Source organism: Conger conger, chromosome 13 (assembly GCF_963514075.1).
Source record: "Conger conger chromosome 13, fConCon1.1, whole genome shotgun sequence".
NCBI lineage: Eukaryota > Metazoa > Chordata > Actinopteri > Anguilliformes > Congridae > Conger > Conger conger.
The window spans coordinates 25545565-25569789 of NC_083772.1; the positions used below are offsets into that span (position 1 = coordinate 25545565).

Genomic DNA, 24225 nt, shown 5'->3' on the forward strand with positions numbered 1-24225 from the left:
ACCATTCTCTAAAAAGCTAAACATAAGCACTCTGATAGAGGTGACATGATAGAGGTGATGTTGAGATTTTATGAGGTTGTGTAGGTGGACTGTGGACTTTATTATTTGATGGTCTTCAGGTATTGTGCTTTCTCAGAGTGTGTTTTACCATTTTGATGTTGTTCTTTTGTGTGCTTGTATTACTCTAGGCCTACACATACAGTATGTAAGTTAGCTTTGTTGGGTATACTGAGGTGTGCGTATTTGTGTTGAGATATGTTGTTGTTTGTCTTAGGTTGACCCCAAGGACTTGATGAACTGTCTGACCAGCCGAACCATCATCACGCGAGGCGAGACGGTCTCCACCCCCCTCAGTATGGAGCAGGCCCTGGACGTGCGGGATGCTTTCGTGAAGGTGAGAGTCCAGCCCACCCGCCAGGCTGCCGCCATTGGTGGAAACGATACAAGGGATGACAAAGAGTAGCACAATCTGAACCAGCTTTAGAAATGAATTAATCTAAAACATGAAAACATTTATATGCATTGGCTTACCTTAGAAAACCTCAAAAAGGCCTAACTGGTACTATATAGCTAAATATCTGTAATGTTCATATAGAAACAATGAACACAAAAGTCTTAATTAGTAAACTTTTAGTGGTAAACTGGAAATGCACAATTCAGGCAACTGAAATTCTGGGAGCATGGTCATCCAGATTGTGACTGAAGTGGTACCCTTGTTTCTTCTCTCAGCACAGTGATTCCGTTTTCATTTAATAGATCAGTTTTGTTTAGTTGTGCTGTTCTTGCACATGTTGGTGCCATGTAACACACAATAAAGATCACGCATTTAGGTGTCAGGAGTTCAGAATCAGAAGTCCAGAAATGAAACATAATAAAATTAAATATCATTATAATCCCATAATGCTCAGCACTGTCTTCACCAGCTGATGTTGCTTTTTCCAGGGAATCTATGGCAGGCTCTTTGTGTGGATAGTGGAGAAGATCAACGCTGCCATCTACAAACCTCCCTCCAAGGAGCCCAAAGCTGTGAGGAGGTCCATTGGCTTGTTGGATATCTTTGGGTTTGAAAACTTCACAATCAACAGGCACGTCTTAAGAAATCCATCCACAGGAGCTTTCAGATTTTGCTTTAGTACATCTAGTATATTAAACAATAATGCTATTTGCTAATGCTAATGTTCTTCCCATTGGTAAAGTATCAGGCATTCTTCTAAAATTTGTCACTGTACTAAGAAGACGATTATGAGAATCCTTGTTTCCTGAACAGATTGTGTGGTTAGTTGATGGCCTGTCTTTCATTGTGAGAAACAGGCTTTGATAGATCGGTGATAAGCCTTTGTTTAAAGCTGCTGGGTATGATAGGTTTGTGGTCATTCTTGCAGTTTTGAACAGTTGTGTATCAACTTCGCCAACGAGAACCTGCAGCAGTTCTTTGTGCGGCACGTGTTCAAGCTGGAGCAGGAGGAGTATAATCTGGAGAACATCAACTGGCAGCACATCGAGTTCACTGACAACCAGGACGCCCTGGACATGATCGCCATCAAGCCAATGAACATCATCTCCCTCATTGACGAGGAAAGCAAGTTCCCCAAGGTACCTAAAACAGATGAGCGGTTAGAGGGTGATGTACCATTCAGGTTGGAAAAGGGAGGGAACGAGAACTATGGGAAATGGGGAAGCACATTCTGTGTATGTCCTGGAGAAGAGAGGGGAGAGGGTAGGGTATGTGAGGAGGAGGAACAGGAAAACCAGCCAGAAAGAAGGTAGAATTGTTTTGGGGTCCTGGAGAGCTTAGGCTGCTGGCACACAACATGGCAGTAACTCCCAAACCAACATAAAAGATGTTCCACTTCTATATTACAAAGCTAAGTGCTGTACAGTAAAGGTAATATTATGGAATAATATTTTGGTAATAATGGAACTGTGAGTTGTTCATCTCCTTCACTTAGGTTATAAGGCTACATTTCTTTGCTGTTGGCAACATATTGTAATCTTGTCTAAATCAAAAAAATATATATATATTTTTTTTCATGATTAGTTTACTCAGTCTGCTGCAGATCTCTGTAGTGTGGCTGACAGTAGGATAGCAGTAAGATGTCTTTCTTATTGCCAGGGCACTGACACCACCATGCTGAACAAGCTCAACTCCCAGCACAAACTCAACACGTACTACATCCCACCCAAGAACACCTACGAGACACAGTTTGGGATCCAGCACTTTGCAGGGGTGGTCTACTACGAAACAAGAGGTACAGCAACAGCATTTTACCTTACCCTCTGGAATTTTTTAAAGATTTGTCTCAACATACAGGCTGTGATTCTTATATCCATGGATGTCAACCCTCCATTTCTGCAGGCTTCCTGGAGAAGAACAGAGACACTCTGCATGGTGACATCATCCAGCTGGTCCACTCCTCTAAGAACAAGTTCATCAAGCAAATCTTCCAGGCTGATGTTGCCATGGTAATGTACATAAATTGAATGTTGACCCCTCTAATGAAGCATTGAACATGGCCCATTGCCTAATTTAAAGTGTAAGAACACAAATATGTATCCGTTGGAAACCTGATGTAATGATCAGTACTCGTAATTAAAAGCACTGGAGTTCGAAAGCACATACATTAACATATAATTCATGAACATATAATTCAGAAAAAAACAGACCAAAAACATACTTTCTAAAGGGTTAATTAGTCATCCCTACTTGTGGCAAACCATTAAGCTTGGGTAATACAAGACCGGAAGACGCCTAGTTATTTTATGCTCAATACTGCATGCAGTGTTACTTTTCAAGGCTGTATCCTTCTTTATATACATGTATAAAGTTTCCAATTCTTCTCCGTTTATTACCACAATTTGTAATGCTAGCTTGGCTAACATTACTTCTCTCTCCTGTTTTTCTGTCTGTAATACCACCTCAGTTTCTATGTGGTTATTCAACTGGTGGTGTGCTTGGTCAGCCAGGTACCCCTCCCCCAAAGGTAAAAATTACAGCCCCCCCAGTCTGCCCCCTGCCACATCCCTTTCCCCAGAATCATAACTATGTCACTGGAAGCACCTCCCCATCCCATAACCACCATTCAAGAACCTTGACTGTTCATCACTTCCTGTTTCTCTTTCTTCTGTGCTGGGTGATAAATAACCTCCTTTGGTGAGATCCTCCCAAGGATGAACCCTTTTCAAAAGCCTTAATCATTGGAATAAGCTAATCTCCTAAAGAAAACCACCTAAAGTTATGTGGATGGAAATTATGGATGATCTCTCTGGCACAGAAGGACTGAGAATATCCATCCCATTGTGGTTTCCATCAAATCTATTCTAACAAGGCTTGTCATGCTGACATCGTAACACTTTTCTCTGTCTAAGATGCTGCATGTGAGATGTTCTGAATAGACCATACCATTCTGCAGGTTTAACTCACAAACTGACACATAGCCTCCAGTAGTCGTTTATGTTGACTAACAGATTAGACAATGGCTTCCAAAATTCAATTCTGTGGCCCTATATATATGCTGGTTTATGTCACAACCAAATGAAAATGAATAAATTAATTTGTTTAATTAATTAAAATCAGATCCTTATTACACTCCCGCAAGTGTATATTACACAGGAATATGTGTGTTAAGAATGAATATCCAATAAGCATGTTATGCTATTTTAAAATCTTCAGTCTAGTTCTCTAATGAATCATGAGTTGTATTTTCTGTAACATTGTTGTTGGCATATATGTACAAAGCAAACCAGCGTTCTGGATTATATAATTGGTCATGAAACTGGTTGAAACAAAAGCCAGCACACATAGGGACCCCCAGAATGTTTGGGAATTGCTAGAGTAGACTGTTCAGAGTATGTGCAGAAAAAACATTGTTCTGGAAACTTAATGTCAGTGGTCACCATCATGATCTTTCCAAGAAGAGACAAGAGTTTCCAAGAGTCTCCCTGATGTATGACTTTACAACGTGCATTGTGGACTGAAGAGCTACTTTAGAGTACATATGAGTTACAATATGTACCGATTGTAATCACAGCTTAGTATCATTTGCAGCTTTGTTTGGACAGTATATGAAAGTAGCACTATATATTATTGTGACTTGGGAAGTGATGCATAACTGGATTTACAAATGTAACATTTTCTAATGAAAGCAGAATGAACTGCTTTTTAAGGTGAGGATATTGCTTGGTATTGGCACACCTGTGGAAAAATATAGCCATAAACCCTACAGAGAATGTGCTGTTTTAAGTAAAAATATAGAAAATGACATGACATCTGTATTTTTCAGTTAGAATCAGCCTTTCTTCAGAACATTTTGTCCGTGCTGAAATCAAACACTCCCTTTGATTCAGCCAAACAGCTCTGACCTTTAGAGATGAAGGGGAAACACCTTGGACCGTCTGCTATCAGCCTTGTCTAATAATACGCCAGCTGGGCGATAACATTCTAAATGCAAACCTTCTCCACTTCCTGTGTGAGAATGGCAGAAAAGAGAGGGAGGACAGAGGGAGGTGGGGGGGGGACTGGAGGAGCAGGGAGCTGAAACAGGATCCTGTGGCTTCCTCCTTTCCCCCCTTCCTGAGCCGGTGTCCGCGCGCGCTGTTGTTTTTGTCCGGGTGCAGGGCGCGGAGACGAGGAAGCGCTCTCCCACGCTCAGCAGCCAGTTCAAACGCTCCCTGGAGCTGCTCATGAGGACGCTCGGCGTGTGCCAGCCCTTCTTCGTGCGCTGCATCAAACCCAACGAGTACAAGAAGCCCATGGTGAGTCCCGCCGAGCCGCCGTCCTGACTGGGGAACGTAGCTCAGAGGGCACCTGCAACTGGAGGGTAGGGAACATTCCCTAAACTGTAACCTGGATGAGTGGCGGAGTCTAGCACAGTATTCACACTACAGGTCTGTGACACTGCAGGAATGTAATCTAACACTGTAAGTCAGTGACCTGTAGGACCAGTGTAATACTGGAATTGGTGGATAGCTGACAGTGTGTGAACTGTGTATTGCCCCTCCTGCGTACGCACAGGATATCAGAGTGAGAATGACGGCATCATTGTTGTACTGACATACTCTCTGCTCTTTCTGGATGTTTCTTTCCACATAGCTGTTTGACCGGGAGCTGTGTGTCCGGCAGCTGCGGTACTCCGGCATGATGGAAACCATTCGGATCCGCCGGGCGGGATACCCCATACGCTACACCTTTGTGGAGTTTGTGGATCGCTACCGAGTGCTCATGCCTGGAGTCAAGCCAGCCTACAAGCAGGTAAAGCAGGTCTTCTTGTGTTACCATGCACTGTTGTGATTTTAAGTGAATGTGCGGATTGGTTGGGGTGTGTTGAAGGCACCTCACACATTTTGTGGTAATTATTGTGCTGTTTGATTGACAGGAGGACCTCAGGGGGACCTGCCAGCGCATTGCTGAAGCTGTCCTGGGAAGAGACGATGATTGGCAGATGGGAAAGACAAAGATTTTCCTGAAGGTGATTAATCGATGATGAAACAGTCCAGGGGTCAGAAAGTAAAAAGCTGCTACGTGTTTCTTCCACCCATGAACTCAGCCAGCTGATTTAACTATTTAGTTCTACTGTACCTCCTGGTGCTATCAAATCCAGGTTGTTGTACGAAAATACTGGGGAGGACTTTTACTTTCTCAACTTGACAAGCTGATAAGCTAATAATCACTAACATTTAAAAATCAGTTTGGAATATATCAAAAGGTTTGTCTGAAGCAAAAACCCACATCCAGTCCAGCCTGAGAATGTGTAGATAGCAGGATTCCCTCATGTCAGAGGACATGATAACAGCAAAAAAAATGTAATCACGGGTTGTACCGTAACAAACGCTACATCAGCTTGTGCCTTCAGATAAAAGTTAGTTTTGAGTTTGACCATAGGAAAGAAAGCCTTGAAACTAGGTCAGTGGTTCCTGGAAAGCTTGTCCAGCACACCGTTGCTGTGGTTATTTTTCCTCAGTGGATTCTATCAGTGTGGACCAGCTGCTGGGACAGGAAGCTCCTCACAGCAGGGCAAGAGAAAGGGCAAAGTCAACGCTTCCTGACAGGAAGTGGTCATACTGCCATACTGGGGCTTTGGTTCTGGGGGTCATGGATGGGAGGAGGGTCTATGGTCAGAAGAAGACTGCAGAAAAATCCAAACCCCTTTAGTAATTTTACTGTTACTGGGCTCTTTTACAATATTTATAAGACTTTCATATAATAGGCATATATCATTAATGTACTACTATATTCTGACAGGGTAAAGCATAAAACTTTCTGCATACTCTGACTGGCAGACTATGCCTGGCAGACTATGCCTGAGTGAACGCCTTCGGCTTGTCAAACATGGTAAAACTTTGTGTTTCTCAGGACCATCACGACATGCTGCTGGAGATCGAGAGAGACAAGGCCATCACTGACAAGGTCATTCTGATCCAGAAGGTTGTGCGGGGCTTCAAGGACAGGTGAGAACAACAGCGCCTGTAATAGAAGAGGGATGTTTATAATGACATCATCTGCCCCAATGGGCATTATTTTTTATTATAGCACTCCACCAAACACCGCAGCCACAGGAAATGAGCAAATGTTGGCTCTGCTTTCCTTCCACAGCACAAAGCTTCAGAGCCCGGAAGCTTTGAGACAGATATATGAGTTTACAGTGCTGACCGACACAGATTAATTGCAATAGCAATGAAATTACCTTACTCCTTCTTTTGGTGTTCTAGTTCATAAGGTATTATTTTGTCTTGTTTTGTTCCAGCCCCGGGTTTCTACCCAGTGCATTTTCAAATAAAATATTTAAAACAATTGAATATTATATCTTGTGTTTTAAGACACTGTACGCTTTGTGGGAATACAAAGAGTGGGTACCCTGCATTCATATGTTAATGATGGCACTCTTCTCACAGGTCCAACTTCGTCAAGATGCGAAAGTCAGCCATGCTGATCCAGAAGACGTGGAGAGGCTTCCAGTGTCGGAAGAACTATAGCGCAGTGAGCTCCCTTCACTCTGTGGTTATAGACAATGTTTAACTTTTTTTTTTCAGTTAAGTTAAGTTAAAAACTAATATTAAATGATCAAGCTCTCAGTTTGATTATAAACCATTTTGTCAGGCCTGACCTGCATCCTGTGAATATGCTGTGATGGTGGATTAGGGTTAGTGTTGAGCAGTGAGGTGCTGATTAACCCTGTTGAAATGTGCCCTGTGCAGATGCGGGCAGGCTTCTCGCGGCTGCAGGCGCTGTACCGCTCGCGGAAGCTGTACACCACGTACCACGTGGCCCGCCAGCGCATCACGCACTTCCAGGCCCAGTGCCGCGGCTTCCTGGTGCGCCGGGCCTTCCGCCACCGCCTGTGGGCCGTCATCACCATACAGGCCTACACCCGCGGCATGATCTCCAGGAGGCTGTACAAGAGGCTCAAAGGAGAGGTACACACACACACACACACATACACACACATACACACGCACCCGCGGCATGATCTCCAGGAGGCTGTACAAGAGGCTCAAAGGAGAGGTACACACACACATACACACACACAGGCGCATGCACATACACACACACACATACACACACACACCCGTGCCATGATCTCCAGGAGGCTGTACAAGAGACTCAAAGGAGAGGTATACATACACCCATACACCAGTACATACACACACACACACACACACACACACACACACACACCCGCGGCATGATCTCCAGGAGGCTGTACAAGAGGCTCAAAGGAGAGGTATACATACACCCATACACCAGTACATACACACACACATACACACCCGCGGCATGATCTCCAGGAGGCTGTACAAGAGGCTCAAAGGAGAGGTATACATACTCCCATACACCAACACACACACAGGCGCATGCACATACACACACACACATATACATACGCACACCCGTGGTATGATCTCCAGGAGGCTGTACAAGAGACTCAAAGGAGAGGTGAGGCATGCACACTTACATACACATGTACACATACACACACGCACACATACACATACACACAGAATCACACATTCATGCACACACGCCTGCAAGCACGCACACACGTGCATGTACATACACAGAAACACACACAAGCACACACACACACACTCGATTTACAAGCTCTGTTTGTCCCTCACAATTATACCACACTGCTGCCTGTAGTGCAGTTCACTCGAGCCTGTGAGCGGAGGTGCTAGCGTTAGCCTTTGTTTGCCCCATGCCCCAGTACCGGCGGCGCCTGGAGGCGGAAAAGATGCGTCTGGCGGAGGAGCAGAGGCTGATGAACCAGATGAGCGCCAAGAAGGCCAAGGCGGAGGCGGAGAAGATGCACCAGGAGCGTCTGGCACAGCTGGCCCGCGAGGACGCAGAGAGAGAGAAGACGGAGCGCGAGGAGGCGCGGCGGAAGAAGGAGATGGTGGAGCAGATGGAGAAGGCACGGCACGAGCCCGTCAACGACTCCGACATGGTGGACAAGATGTTCGGCTTCCTGGGCACCACCAACTCCTTCCCTGGGCAGGAGGGCCAGGCACCAGCAGGGTTTGAGGTAAGTGTGTGTACATGTGCACCTGTGTTATTTGTGTGTTTGTGCATTCTCTGTGTGTATCTTACTCAGTATACGTACGTATGTGTTCACCTCTGTATTCTTGCGCGTGTGTGTGACAGGATCTAGAGCGTAAACAGAAGGACCTTGAAGAGGAGGACTTGGATGAGGCTCTTCCTCTGCCTGAAGATGAGGAGGAGGACCTCTCCGAGTACAAGTTCGCCAAGTTTTCTGCCACCTACTTCCAGGGCACCACCACACACACCTACGTCCGCCGGCCGCTCAAGCAGCCTTTGCTCTTCCATGAGGATGAGGGAGATCAGCTGGTAGGTGTCACATCACCCCCTGCAGCCTTAAATCTGTTACCTCTTATCAGCCAGCTTAAACCAGCCACTGCCCCAAATGTAAAATCAGAGGCAGAGACTCATTTTGGAAAACAATCTTGCTTTTCAAGTGGATGTCATTTTTTAGCAATTAGTTCCAAACCTCAGTCTACCCCTGCTTGACTGCTTCACTCATGGGAAAATAGCAATAGGTCACCAATAGAAATTGGAACTCACAACTCATTCATTAGACTTTAAAAGCTGAAAATCTTTCTTTATTCTTTCTGCTACTCACTCACTCACTCATCACAGGCTGCCCTGGCTGTATGGATCACAGTGCTGAGGTTCATGGGAGATCTACCGGAGCCCAAGTACCACACAGCCATCAGCGATGGCAGCGAGAAGATCCCAGTCATGACCAAGATCTACGAGACTCTGGGGAAGAAGACCTACAAGAGAGAGCTGCAGGCACTGCAGGGGGAGGGGGAGGTGAGGACGGGCGACCCCCATGGACAGGACACCCACCATGAGTAGATCCCCAAACTGAGAACGCCCTGTCTTCACAGTGATGTTATCATGTACCTCGACCATGATGGCATCAGACATTGCCCAAGATGAAATGAGCAATGATTATATGTGTGGCTGTTTTTGTCATATTTAGAGTTTTTTATAGATGCATATTTGAGTCAGTTCTCAACTTCTTATGTGTTCGTTCTATTGTAAACTATCTTAGTATTTACCTTTAGATAAAAGAGTCTCTGTAAGCTTCATACATCTGGTGACTTTAGTGACAATGGATGTATAGAGCATGGACACTCACAGCATGCGCTAAGTAGCATGAACTATCCAGTGTGCACTATAGAAACCAAGCATGTATAAAGCTTCTTTTATAAATCATGTTTTCACTAACACAAACTAACTCATTCACACTCTAAAACTACTGAATCACTAACCCCTTGGGGTTCTGTTTACTGAAATGAGCAGACCTGAAGTCTGCTATTTCCTCCCTTCAGCACCAGCACAGGTGAGGGAGACGTTATAACTATAAAACAACATTAAGCATGATTTATAAACTCTCCACGATGTGCTCCCCCTTACAGAGTGTTCACAATGACAGTCACAAGAAGAGCAGTGTGCGTCACAAGCTAGTGTCCCTCACTCTTAAGAAGAAGTCAAAGATTACCGAGGAGGTGAGTGTGGGCATCCACTGCATGTATCCTCCGCTGAGATCCCAGCATACACAAATGTCCTATGGTTAGAGTTAAAAAGAAATTGATCTTAGTGAACTACAGTATGTATCAGGAATCCATGCTGAGATATAAACTAAGGTTAGATTGATTATCAAAAAGTCTTAGCTTCTTGATGGTGGACATTTCAAGAATTCGCATTTTGTGTCCCCTCAAAAAAGTGACCCCAAAAATCCAAAGAGGTAAGTTCTTAAAATATTTAAAGCCAAGGGACATGGATGAAGGTCCCTGTAGTGATGAAAATGAGGTTTTCTGTTGGACTCCAGGTCACTAAGCGTCTTAATGACGGTGAGTACTCCTTGCATGGGAACAGCATGCTGGAGGACCGTCCCACCTCCAACCTGGAGAAGCTGCATTTCATCATCGGCAACGGCATTCTGCGCCCTGCCCTCAGGTGACACTCGAACCTCCTCGTCTGTAGATATCACACAACTCCTGAACTACTGTCCCACAAACAGAGCAGCTCCTCCATTTTACTGCTATAGGAATATGAGAACTCCTTCACCAGCATATTACTGCAGACATCAAAGAACTGTTCTTTTACAAGCATCTCTTGACTAGACATCTCAGAATTCGTCCTTCTTCTGATGTAGATAAAATGGACTTGCTTTCCCAGTCATCTTCATATTATCATAGATACTCAAGTAGATTAATAGTGGCACTTTATATTTATTGACTTTCATCATGATAAACTCAAATGAAGTTTCAGTGGTACGGCATTGACAGCTGGTTGTTTTTTGTCCAGGGATGAGATCTACTGTCAGATCTGTAAGCAGCTCACTCAGAACCCGTCCAAGAGCAGTCACGCTCGTGGCTGGATCCTCATCTCACTCTGCGTAGGCTGCTTCGCCCCGTCTGAAAAGTTTGTAAAAGTAAGACTTGTTACATTGAGATTCCCTGTGCGTACCTCATTTCCGTACTGATCAATTACTCACTGATTTTCTGTGAAGGAACTGAAACATGCCGTGTCCTTTCAATTCAATGTCTTGAACGCCAACTCCAGATTCCATAGCAACTCCCACTCTCCCCTCTCTTGTACCTGGCAGTATTTGAGGAACTTCATTGGCGGTGGGCCCCCTGGTTATGCCCCTTACTGCGAGGAGCGTCTCCGGAGAACCTTTGTCAATGGGACAAGGACACAGCCCCCATCCTGGCTGGAGCTCCAGGTACACCTTCCCTCTTCATCTCTGTTGTGCCTGCTGCCAAGGGTTTTCTGTGTGTGGTAGATCATATTCATCAGAGAGAGTGGAGAAACAAGGTTTAAATTCTCTGCTTTTTGCTTTTGCTCCCAGGCCACAAAGTCTAAGAAACCCATCATGTTGCCTGTTACCTTCATGGACGGCACAACCAAGACCCTCCTGACAGACTCAGCCACCACAGCCAAGGAGCTGTGCAACGCACTGGCCGACAAAATCAGCCTGAGAGACCGCTTCGGCTTCTCCCTCTACATCGCACTGTTCGACAAGGTATGGGGCAGCTGAGCTTCACTGCTCAGTCAGTCTTAATCTTAACTTTATTAACGTCCTCATTAAAACCCTAGTGACATTGTTCATTACTCTGATTTAATTTCACTGCCACTGCTTTTAATCTGTGATCCTGTGCCTCTGTGATTAGCATTTCATTAAACTGTCAATCAATTTGAAATTCTGTCACTCTTCTGTAAGTGGAATTGAAAAGTAATATATTGCCCTAATGCCAGGGGATTTAAACTCAAAACTTCCTCCTTGCGCAGAGTCATAAAAACCCAACCAAAATGTACATGTTATTGTAGGGTGTGGGTGTAATGAGGCCCCCTTAACAATCTTTACTGCGTTCCGATGGTGATCCCCCTCCCCCGTATACTCATGCACCTGGCAGGTGTCCTCTCTGGGCAGTGGGAATGACCATGTGATGGACGCAGTGTCACAGTGTGAGCAGTACGCCAAGGAGCAGGGGGCACAGGAGCGCAACGCCCCCTGGAGGCTGTTCTTCCGCAAAGAGATCTTCACCCCCTGGCACAACCCCACCGACGACAACGTGGCCACCAACCTCATCTACCAGCAGATTGTGCGGGGGGTCAAGTTCGGGGAGTACCGCTGTGATAGAGTGAGTGCAGGGAGGATGGGGTTCCATTCTCAGCCTTGATTGATTCAAATAACATACTGTATACCTTAGAAGAAGAGTGTACCTTGCCTTCTCTAATGCTGACAATTTGGTAAGGAGGAGGACCTGGCAGAACTGGCTTCGCAGCAGTACTACGTTGACTACGGAGCGGAGATCCTGCTGGAGCGTCTGCTCAGCCTCATACCCTCCTACATCCCTGACCGTGAAATCAACTCCTCCAGAACCGTGGAGAAGTGGGCCCATTTCATCATGGCTGCACACAAAAAGGTAGGGTATGCTATGTAGGTCACAGATATGTACCGGGTGTCAGGCACCCCACTACACACCTCAACAAACTACATCTCCACCTCACTTCATCATCCAGACTGTATGGATTTCCCAACGGAGGAAGCTGGCTTGGGGTCCACTGCCAGGGGTGTGTTTCCCAGAGATAAGGCTCTAAAATTGCCTGGCAGTCCAATAACTTTGATGGCTGCAGTTTACTCAGACAAAGCCTCTGGGATGGAGTGTCTGTAATAGCCAGGCATATTCATCAGTTTTTTTCCCCTCCAAACTGTGCTTGCTGTTTCCTACCCAATTTTACACTTTTACTTCTTCTCTCATTCAATGGCCCACTACTTTTCTCCATTGCAGGGAATCTACACACAGAAAAGGATGGAACCACAGAAGGTGAAGGAGGAAGTAGTGGATTTCGCTCGATATAAGTGGCCTTTGCTCTTTTCCCGGTTTTATGAAGCCTTCAAGTTTTCAGGTGTGTACCATACTCATGAGTCGGCTGCTTTGCTCCAGGTCAAGCTTTCCTGAATTTTGTCAAACCACTGCCACTTCCTCTTCCTGCCCAGGTCCCAGCTTGCCAAAAAATGAAGTCATTGTGGCTGTGAACTGGACGGGAGTTTACTTTGTGGATGAACAGGAACAGGTCCTGCTGGAGCTGTCCTTCCCAGAGATCCTGGCAGTGTCCAGCAGCAGGTATTGCCAGTATTGTCTATGACTCAGAGCTTCATGCTGACAACACTGGCTCTGAATTACGCAGACACAGGAGTGCTGGTAGACAGTGAGACTATTGTTTTAGATAGTTTTACAACTGTTTAGAATGGGTGATGTATGAACTTTTAGTTGCCAGTCATACAGTTTCAAGGTCTCCCTGATCATTAATGTTAATGAATGTCACAATCATCACATGATGATGTCAGAATCATGTCATCATAGTGAATCTATAGAGATTTGAATTACCAGAGAAAACCGTCATTTGCCAGTTTGACTGCAGTGAATGACAGAGAGTGTGGAATAGTGGATTGTGTCAGTAAGGATGAGTGCTACCCTGTAACCAGTGCCACATTTTCATTACAGAGGAGGTAAGCTGCAAGGACAGAGCTTCACACTGGCCACGATCAAGGGGGATGAGTACACCTTCACTTCCAACAACTCCGAGGACATCCGTGACCTCGTCGTCACTTTCCTGGAGGGGCTGAGGGGGAGGTCGAAGTTTGTTGTGGCCCTGCAGGACAACCCCAATCCCAGTGAGAGCAGCTTGGTGTTCAATGCTTGTTATGACTCTCAAATCCTAAAAGCCTATGTGGTCTGTCCACTTTCTGAGGTTGAAACCTCACAGTAAGAGAGGCATGATCTTGTCTGTTTTAGCTGGCGAGGACTCCACCTTCCTGAGTTTTGCAAAGGGTGACCTCATCCTCCTGGACCAGGAAACTGGGGAGCAGGTGATGAATTCAGGATGGGCGCATGGCATCAATGACAGGACCAAACAGAGGGGCGACTTCCCAGCCGACTGCGTCTACGTGCTGCCCACAGTAACCAGACCCCAGCCTGACATTGTGGTAAGTGGCTGCAATCTCAGCAAGGTTCTTGCTCTCTCTGTCTCTCTCACTTTCTATGTCTCTCACTCACTCTTACTCTGTGTGTTCAAGGCTTTGGTCACCATGACACCCGACCAGCGACAGGAGTCTATCCGCATGTCGCAGTTGGTGCTGACGGACAGTGAGGAGAGGGTGAAGCCATACACACTGGAGGAGTTTTCTTACGACTACTTCAGGTACCCAGCATCACCCTGTCTGCAGTGCCCTTGTTACATCAGCCTCTTCAAATCTTCACACCCCCATCAGCACACCCAGTCTCCACACTCATTAGCCTGTCTCTTTTCATTCTCTGCCTCTCTTCTCGCTTTCTCTCTCTCACTGCCTTCCTCCAGGCCTCCTCCAAAGCACACGCTGAGTCGGGTGATGATCACGAAGAACAGGGGGAAGGACAAGATGTGGTCCTGCACCAGAGAGCCCATTAAGCAGCCACTGCTGAAGAAGGTGCTGAACCACGAGGAACTTTCCCAAGAGGCCTGCATGGCCTTCATTGATATCCTTCATCATCTATTCAGGAGTCGGACTGGGGTTTATCTGCTCAGGAGTTTTACAGTATATTCCTTAAAACCCAGATAACAAGCTTCTGAAACTAGGCCAAATTCACTTTGACTGATACATAGAATGCCAAAATAAAGTGGCTGTCTCCTAACAGTTTTACTCCACAGTTTCTTGCTTATTCCCAGCCCAAATATTTGTTTGAGGTCATGACTGCTGTAATGTGCTACTCTGAATCTTTGACCCTTAGCACATGTCTCCTTGACTTCTCCTCCACCTATGATGAAGTACATGGGTGATTACCCATCCAAACGAACGCGCACTGTCAACGAGCTCACTGACCAGATATTTGAAGGGGCCTTGAAGGCGGAGCCACTGAAAGATGAGATCTTCTGCCAGATCGTCAAGCAGCTCACTGACAACCACGTCAAGTAAGTTGCCCATCCTTACGCCAATGCTATGAAAAGCTTTACTCACTAGTGCCATTTCATATATGCATGCATGCTCTGGAGGTTTTGCAGCAATTGAGCCTTTCCTAGTGTTATGCTGACCACTCAAAGTGCCATTATTGACACCTTATGGCCCATCTGTGTCCTATTCAGTTTTATATGATGACAAATTTCTTTAGCCTCTGATTTATTCCCCAGTTCCACTGTGATCTCTTCCATGTTGATACTTTTCAGAAGCACGGATATGGATTTTTCTTATTACTGAGGAGGGGTTATGCCAGTATATGCCAGGATCTTGCATACAGATACACTCAGTGATCACTTTAGGTACTCCTCTACACCATTGTGTTAATGCAAATATTTAATCAGCCAATCTTGTAGCAGCAGCTATATGCATAAAAGCATACAGACATGGTCAAGAGGTTCAGCTGTCTGAAAATGTGATCTAAGTGACTTTGACTGTGGAATGATTGTGCCAGAAAGGGTGGTTTGAATATCTCAGAAACTGCTGATCTCCTGGGATTTTCATGCGCAATAGTCTCTAGAGATTGCATAGAATGGTTCAAAAAAAAAAAAAACATCCAGTGTGCAGCAGTTCTCTGTGGCCAGAAACGTGTTGTTAATGAGAGAGGTCAGAGGAGAAGGGCCAGACTGGTTGAAGCTGACAGGAAGGTGACATAAACGCAAATAACCACGCATTACAACAGTGGTAGAAGAGCATCTCTGAACACACAATGCATCAAACCTCTTTGTGGGTAGGCTACAGCAGCAGAAGACTTAATAAGTAAAAAAAAAAAGTCTAATAAATAGATAATAAATGGCTCATTGAATGTATATTTACCATTCAGATATGTATTCCTTATATTAATGCACCTGCAAAAGCCAGTATCTGCCATTTGTAACTGTGGAACAAGAAGGTGTAATTTTGTCAGAGAACACTGGGGAGCAGTAAAACACTAAAAACTGTTCAGAAAATCTCTTTATATCCTCATTTTGTTCTCTCCTCTATTTTTTCTCTCCCTGTCAAGTAGCTGAGTCACAGAGAACAAATGGCCTTTTTTCTCAATTTTGGCACGCAGAGGGACTGACTGTGTGGTACTTTCTCAGTGGACAGATCTGGGCTTTCAGTTTTCTCTGCTGACTGCAGTGTGTTTTTGTATTGTTCTTTCTGTTGACTATGGTCTCCACACAGTACCAAGTTTGTGTAGTACTGACTCAGCTTCTGTGTTTTCTTCCTCTGTCGGTGGTTTGGGTTTATGGTCTGCCCTTGGTTGACCATACTGGGATGCATTATTGTGGTCCTCTTTTTGTTAACTGAAGTGGGTGTGTCTGTTTGTGGTGCAGGTACAGTGAGGAGAAGGGCTGGGAATTACTGTGGCTCTGTACGGGCCTCTTTCCCCCCAGCAATGTGCTTCTGCCCCATATCCAGAGGTTCCTACAGTCCAAGAAGCACCACCCCCTCGCCCCTGACTGCATGCAGCGGCTGCAGAAGGCCCTCCGGTAATGTTATACTAAAACCAAAGACCTAACTGATCAAATAACATACAGTTTCCTGGACCATTCAATACACTCTTTGCCATTTGATAAACTAGAGTACAGTACTGCATGTACAAGCACACAGGCACACACACATGCATTCACACGCGTGTACAAAAGAACACGCATATATATTACAATTATATTGTTTTACTTTTTAATAAAAATGGAGCCCCGATTACTTTCCTTTGGGTTAGAAATGTGTTGCTTTGAAAAACTAACTTTAATGTCCAGGGGTTTGAAGATGGAAATTTGTCAGCCTACTGTACTTTACCAAGATAAATATACACTACATAATTACTCTTCAGCTAACTGGACACTCCAGATGCTTGTTATAAAATGTATTTTCTCTCTCTCCATTTTGTCTTCATTTAGTACATAATCTTGGATGTGACACTTGATTTATTTATGTGTTGCAACAATGTCACCCACTCTTTTTGTACAGAAAATCCTCTACTGCACATACCCTTTTTACCATGATATTTTTCGCTGTACCAAATTAACTCAACATAATTCACCTTCTTCTCTCTAATTTATTTTCCTTCAATCTTTTAAAATCAGAAACGGCTCCAGGAAGTATCCCCCACACCTGGTGGAGGTGGAAGCCATTCAGCACAAAACCACCCAAATCTTTCACAAAGTGTACTTCCCTGATGACACGGATGAGGTGAGGCTGTCACAAGACCAAACCATACAGAATCCCCTCAGTCGCCACAGCTGCTCATTATGGGTGGACTGTGACTCAACTGACCTGAGTTTGACACGGTGTTGTCATGGAGACCTGCTGCTGTGCAGTGTGCCTGCCCACACAGCCCTCTGCCAAAATATACAGGTGTCCCCCACTGAGGACTGATTTCAGAGCCTTTCATAATCTCTTCACACGTGAGTCCTGTTCCAAATGCACATGCTCCTGTGTTGTACTGTGCGTAGGCACATGTAAAAAGATTCTGTGAAGCGTTGATGCTTTCAAAATTAATGACTTTATTTTCTAAATATCAAAACATTTAATGTAAAGTCAAATCAATATTTGTTGTGACTGCCCTTCACCTATAAAGCTGCATGGATGTTACAGAAAATAGATTGTATTTCATTGAATAAAGTAACATATTAAGTAATAGACCACTGACACACTAATGCAGAAAATACATCTAAGAAATGTATTTGAAAAAATGTCATTGCACAGCACTGTATGTACAGCTTATATTTCCTCAGTATTCTCCTTAAAAGTTAATTTACATTTTCCTTCCACCGAGAATTCGGCACTGAGAATTCCTTTGCAAAAACATCCTGTGTTTACTTCTTTGCCTAATTTCCATAGCCTTTGAAATCATAATCATATGGCGGTAGTTCAGAGAGGAGATTACTGAGAGGGGAACCGGACTGGTAATGAATCAGATGTGCATGATTTATTTAAGGAAAAAAGCTGCGTAATGAATTTCATTTTGTTTCACTTCTAAGAAAAATCTAATTTTCTACCTCTATTGAGGATAGTGTGCAATATTTTCTCACTGTTTGCCTGTACCATCATGATCTGAGGGATTTAAACTGTGAACCTGGTTATTGTGAATGTGTCCCCTCCTTTCTGTTCCATTCTCCAATCTGTTAAGCCTTGGCCAACACATCTGCCCGGGTGTAAAATCCAGCTATGACCAGCTTGAAATACCAGCTACCAGTTGTTTAAAAATATAGCTTGAGCTAGTCAAACCATGTTGCATATAGAGCTGGTCTAACTGGCCAACCAGCTGTTTCAAAACCTAGCTTGAGCTGTTTTTTTCAGCAGAGTGAAATTTCATTTCAGGCTTTTGAAGTGGAGTCTAGCACAAAAGCCAAGGACTTCTGCCTGAACATCTCTGGTAGACTACTACTTAAGTCCCCAGACGGCTTCAGCTTGTTTGTGAAGATTTCTGACAAGGTATGAAATGGTGTAAGCAGACACTAAGCATTGCTGACATACTGGGATCTTGCATATTTATGTATATTCATGGTCATGTGTATTCATATAGATTCAGTGACCTATGTTAGTCCTTCAGAATGGCATGAAATGCTGGACCTCCCATGTGGTTCAGTTGTGCTCTGTACTCTGGGTTGGATATCATGAGGAAAGTTTCTAAAGTGGTACATAGTTGGTTTCATTCCACTACGGTGCAGTGGGCCAGTGTCAGACTCTGGTTATCATTATGTCTGTACCTCCTATTTGCTGGGTTCTAGTTCATGAGATGCCATAGAGAGATGGAGCGTCCGTTCAATTAGTGCTAGTAGACTACAGGAGATTACAACTATGCAATAAACAAACATGTTGTGTTACATCAAAAGGTTGTGACATTATATTAAATTTTTCTGCTAATTATTTGATAAACTATGATTTCCTTTAATTTGGTTTAAAATCGTTGCTTCATTGTGCCCCCTTTAAATTTGCCAACTGCATATGGAAAAGGCACCAGGTTACCTTCTACTGGGACCATTCTACTGTAAATGAATCTGAGGAATGCACTGCAATTATAAAGAAGCTGGAAGGTGTTAATGAAACTGAGACACTGTAATAAAGGACGTTGACAAAGCTGTGTTTTGTGTTTCAGGTGATTAGTGTGCCAGAGGGAGACTTCTTCTTCGACTTTGTCAGGCACCTCACTGACTGGATCAAAAAAGCCAGACCTGCAAAGGATGGTAAGAATTTGCCTGGGGCTTGAGTTGTTTGGATTTGCATGACATTTATTTTGTGACCACAACAGAATCGCTGATGTCATTGTGGCTCACCATGGCCATGTACAAATGCAGAATGTTGCCTGTTCCCACGCAGGTATAGTGCCTTCATTGACATACCAGGTGTTCTTCATGAAGAAGCTGTGGACTAACACTGTACCAGGGAAGGATTCATTTGCTGACTCCATCTTCCATTACTACCAGGTTATTAATTTTGTCTTTAACCTCTATATTTAAAATGAAGCAAGCTTCCATCTGGAAGTGATTTCAACTATAAATATTTGTGGCAGAGTTAAATTCATATTCAAATATTTGTGTGTTTGTTAATTAAGCCGCAAAACAATGTGAAAGCAGTGCCTTTCAGTATGTATTGCACATGTGCTTATTGCCAGGTAATTTATAGCACCAATATCTTCTTGGGCGTTGATAGTGTATACAGTTGTAGGGGTCCTCGCACGGGACTCCAAATTATGTAGGGTCCTTGCACGGGCCGCCAAATAACGCAGGGATTTTACTCTCTACGAAACCGGGGCGCCAGTTAAACGTTGTGTTGCAGTATAACTGCGAAAAGTAATCAGTCTCATAAAATTACTGTTATCAGAAATATCCAACCACAAATATAGTATTTCAATTAATTAAAATAACCAATATTAATGATTGAACATACCGATAACCTGAAGGTTGGAAGTTCTTCGAAAGACTGCTTTAACTCGGCTCTCATGTCTATGCGATTCCAAAACGGACACCGGGGTTTAATAAAATATATTTATTAAACAAACATACAAACACATAACAGATAAACTAACGGGAAGTTAGTAAGGAAATTTAGTTTGGTATGTGTGTGTGCGTGTGTGTGCCGCGCGCAAGCGCGCGTGTCGCTAGAGTTCTGGGTGTGGTAATGAGTTAGAGTTAGCTGTGAGAAGGGACTACTTGCGTAGTTTTACTCTATATATGCGCAAAAGACGGCGAATCAATTCACGTACATATATATGTAGCTAACCAAACACATTACAATGGTTGGATGGTAAATATTGAAACACAGATTCACAAAAACAGTTAAGACTAAACTAAACACTGGCTATGCCTGAATGTTTGTTTTCTTACTGAGTCCATACGCATTGCTGGATCCAAAAGACATGCTGTCCTTGTAGAAGCGGCGATGGTGCTGTGAATGGTGTCCGAGCGCGTTGTCGTCTGATCCGCTGGTCCTTTTCCAGGTGTAAAAGTTCGTTGCTGTTTCGTTGTTGTGAGCTTTGCAGGAGTAAACTGATGTAGCGTTCCGCGTACACCAGTTTCCACTCGCTATAGGCCACGAAGTTACCGCGAGGTAACGGGGTGTGTCCGTAGGCCTGGTAGTGCGCTGTGCAGCATTCAGCCTCTGTCCGAGTCTCGGAGCAGATGAGCTGAAGCGAATGGCCAAAAAGGGTGCGTCGAAGAGAAGAAGCAGAAGAGGCAGAAAAAGCAGAAGAGAGATCCCAAGAACGTGTCTTGCTCTTATACGGGACCGTTTATTGCTCCCGCCATTACGGGATTGGCTGAACCAAGTTAGACGTCATTCGTGGTGGACGTCGCAGAATTTTCCTGTGGGAATGTGGAAGTTGTAGTCCCTACACAGTATATAGAATTTGTGTATATATACATTGGCAATGGTGTGTGTCTGTGTGTGTTACTGAGATGTGACATTGACAGACTACCTTGTTCCTTCTCTAGGAGCTGCCCAAGTACCTGCGTGGCTACCACAAGTGCTCCCGTGAGGAGGTCTTCCAGCTCGGGGCCCTTATTTACCGTGTCAAGTTTGAGGACGACAAGTCCCACTTCCCCTCCATTCCCAAGATGCTGAAGGAGCTGGTGCCCCAGGACCTGATCCGCCAGCTCTCCCCCGATGACTGGAAACGGGTCAGTGTTGATGAGAGTCTCAAAAGCATATCCCTTTTTTTAATGACTGTTGGCTGTATTTTCACATACGACTTCATAGAGAATCCAAAAGACCAAGGAAGCTTTGTGCTACAGTGTATGTCAGTGTGGGGTTGCAGCAGGGGGGTCATAAGAGGTGATGTTTGGTGAGTGTTTCAGGTGAAAGTTGAACACTGCTATGTTTATTTTTAATGCCTCTTTGGTCTTTTTCCAGTCTGTCGTGGCCTACTTCAACAAGCAGGCGGGCAAGTCTCGAGAGGAGGCCAAATTAATGTTCTTAAAAATCATTTTCAAATGGTCGACATTTGGATCTGCCTTTTTTGAAGTAAAGGTAATCAATCCCTTTTTTCTTCTGAAGAACATATTGACTGCTGGTGAGGCATACTTTGTGCAGGTTCCACATCAATAAATAGCTACTGAATAAAATTAATCTGTGATCTTTGAGTTCTGGGCCCACTTTGAGTGAGTTAGTGTAGCAGAGGCCATTTTGTTCCCAGGCCTGGCCAGGTTTTGTCTGTCCCAGTTCTGTCACTAACATATGTGGCAAATTGAAGAGGTTCTGTCAACTGTAATTGGACCCAGGAGATTGGCTGGGTCAGTGCACATCACGGGAATGTGGATCTGCCAGTTCATCTCATTTTGATTTTCTCTCATAATGTTCCCCACAGCAAACTACAGAGCCAAACTTCCCTGAGATTCTGCTTATAGCCATCAACAAGCATGGTGTTAGTTTGATTGACCCGAAGAACAAGGTGAGTGAAATAGAGTCTCTGAGAACACGCCAAAATACTGTCTGTGTAACCGCATATAAGGTTCTTCAATATAAGTATGTATTTGTGTTGGCAGAACAGTTTAAACTATGGGGGACCCCATTCATAAAATAGGACTGTCTGCTAATAAAATAATGTGTCCTGTATATGTATATGCATATTGTTTCTGCTGGTGTTATTAATCTGATGATCTGTTTTTGTGCAGGACATCTTAACAACACATCCCTTCACAAAGATTTCCAACTGGAGCAGTGGAAACACCTACTTTCACATCACCATTGGCAACCTTGTGCGCGGCAGCAAGCTGCTGTGTGAGACCTCACTGGTGAGGAGAACAACGCAGAACCAGAAACACAAACTGTCCTTGCTCTAGAGTTAAAGAAGAAACAAATAATTATGATAATATATCATATAATAGATATAATATATAATTATTATCAGATGATAGGAAGCAGAACTGATAACATGCAGAATGGAATAGCCACAACATGAGTCTTAATTATATGTACAGTAGTCCCATCAACACTGTTCTTTTTGTTTCCCAGGGCTACAAGATGGATGACCTTTTGACCTCCTACATCAGTCAGATGTTGACCACCATGAGCAAGCAGCGCAACTCTCGAGGCATCAGCAAGTGAACTGATTACTGGCGAGAGGCGGTGGAGCTGATTCGCCTGCTCCGGCCCGTGGGCCAGCCCTGCAGCTGGGGGCGGAGCTTCTCCACCCAGCTGTGGAGGATGAGCCGCAGCCCCTCCTGCAGCTCAGCCGAGCTCGACGTGGACGAGCTCTCCCTCTCGCCCCCCTCCAGTGAGGACGACTACCTCTGAGTCCAGCCCGTCCCAGCCCGTCCCTGCCCATCCCAGTCCCTCCTGAAGCTCAGCCGAGCTTGACGTGGACGAGCTCTCCCTCTCGCCCCCCTGCAGTGAGGACGACTACCTCTGAGTCCAGCCCGTCCCAGCCCATCCCAGTCCATCCCAGTCCCTCCTGCAGCTCAGCCGATCTCGATGTGGACGAGCTCTCCCTCTCCAGTGAGGACGACTACCTCTGAGCCCAACCCCCTCCTGTTACACCGAGCAGCCCGTCAGGACCCCCCAGGACAGGACAAGGATGCTTTCATCAGTCACTGCTGCAATTGCATACCACCCCTTCAATATACACACTTGTATGTCCACATAAACTGAACATTTCTATCTGGAAAAAAAAGAGTGGTACTTGAAACTTTTTCAAGAGCTGAAGAAAGTGCAGTAGCTTGCCTTTGGACACTTACTGTCATGTGAGCACTGGCCAACACGGGTGTTGAATTTTGTCACTGTATGATTAGTTACTTTAAGTATACTGGATAGATAGAATTACAGTAAAAGCATTAATAAATTGTTTAAAAATGGTCTTTTCACATGGGTTTACAAACTTGTAACTGAATGGGTTTTGTTGTTATGGATTCCTTTCCTTGCTTTTGAAGGCCTTAAGATGATCACTATACCCTGTGCAGAAGTCTGATTGTTTTCCAGTCATTCTGTAGTTGTCCTATATACAGTTACACTGTCTTAAATTCACTCATGGCCTTTGCATCATTTAACTGAAAACAGGTAACATTGAGAAAGTATGTAGTTTATGCTTATTTTGTGTGGAGGAGGTAGGCCCTGGTCTTACTGAAAATGTACATGTTCTCCCTGCATAGCACAGCACAGCTGATTAGGATAGGATCCAATGGAAGCCTTGCCCAGGATCAAATACTAACTTATTTTTGTTAAAGATCATTCACAACTACATGCATTCATCTGAAGTGAGATATCACACTGCAGAACCTCTTGTTGCACACTGACCAAAGAGGTACTGTGAGCAGTGTATCCTTGTAAATTCTAGCATGTATGTTACTTTATTAACACAACTTAAGTAGGGCAGTCTGTATCTTCCTAGTTTAATCTGAAAGAATATAACATTTCAGTGGTCAAGTATTTCTGAAATGGTGATTGGTCCTAAAGCATGTGAAGTAATGGTTTTAGATTTCTGTCCCATAGGTTGTGTGTCTAGTTTACTCAAGTAAACAAAATGTTTCATATATATTTAATGCAAGCAGTATCTATGTTGTAATACTGTTTTAATTCTGAATGCACATAAAAAGTATTTTGTATTTGAACTGCTCACAGCTGAGAGAATGGTTACCTCTTTATGCAGTTTTCCCTTATGAAAGGAAACTGCTGTTTTATAAAACCGAACAAATAAAATTGTCTTTAAATCCACTTGTGGCAGTAAATTCCGATATCGTGTTTTCTATCCAGGGCTACAAAATGTGTTTAAAAAGCC

At 44.3% G+C, this 24225-nt stretch overlaps 1 protein-coding gene across 2 annotated transcripts in view; it reads left to right on the plus strand.

The window, feature by feature from the left end:
* Positions 1-24161, plus strand: part of myo7aa (myosin VIIAa) — a 42790-nt gene extending 18629 nt beyond the window's left edge. The window contains exons 10-47 of one of the 2 annotated variants that reach the window (XM_061216720.1): positions 275-394; positions 943-1085; positions 1383-1593; positions 2114-2249; positions 2357-2463; positions 4615-4752; positions 5090-5248; positions 5373-5465; positions 6350-6444; positions 6889-6973; positions 7192-7410; positions 8202-8519; positions 8639-8842; positions 9152-9328; positions 9940-10029; positions 10353-10480; positions 10832-10958; positions 11133-11252; positions 11379-11552; positions 11944-12171; positions 12286-12456; positions 12823-12940; positions 13032-13158; positions 13540-13709; positions 13831-14021; positions 14112-14236; positions 14393-14550; positions 14830-14983; positions 16346-16501; positions 17099-17204; positions 18336-18449; positions 19114-19201; positions 19335-19441; positions 20948-21133; positions 21366-21476; positions 21820-21903; positions 22127-22246; positions 22467-24161. In XM_061216720.1, the coding sequence (XP_061072704.1) occupies positions 275-394; positions 943-1085; positions 1383-1593; positions 2114-2249; positions 2357-2463; positions 4615-4752; positions 5090-5248; positions 5373-5465; positions 6350-6444; positions 6889-6973; positions 7192-7410; positions 8202-8519; positions 8639-8842; positions 9152-9328; positions 9940-10029; positions 10353-10480; positions 10832-10958; positions 11133-11252; positions 11379-11552; positions 11944-12171; positions 12286-12456; positions 12823-12940; positions 13032-13158; positions 13540-13709; positions 13831-14021; positions 14112-14236; positions 14393-14550; positions 14830-14983; positions 16346-16501; positions 17099-17204; positions 18336-18449; positions 19114-19201; positions 19335-19441; positions 20948-21133; positions 21366-21476; positions 21820-21903; positions 22127-22246; positions 22467-22559 (5451 nt within the window). In that variant the 3' untranslated portion in view covers positions 22560-24161. Of the gene's footprint in view, positions 1-274; positions 395-942; positions 1086-1382; positions 1594-2113; positions 2250-2356; positions 2464-4614; positions 4753-5089; positions 5249-5372; positions 5466-6349; positions 6445-6888; positions 6974-7191; positions 7411-8201; positions 8520-8638; positions 8843-9151; positions 9329-9939; positions 10030-10352; positions 10481-10831; positions 10959-11132; positions 11253-11378; positions 11553-11943; positions 12172-12285; positions 12457-12822; positions 12941-13031; positions 13159-13539; positions 13710-13830; positions 14022-14111; positions 14237-14392; positions 14551-14829; positions 14984-16345; positions 16502-17098; positions 17205-18335; positions 18450-19113; positions 19202-19334; positions 19442-20947; positions 21134-21365; positions 21483-21819; positions 21904-22126; positions 22247-22466 lie in introns of both variants that reach the window. The other variant, XM_061216719.1, reaches the window with a different exon arrangement.
* Positions 24162-24225: the final 64 nt, after the last annotated feature.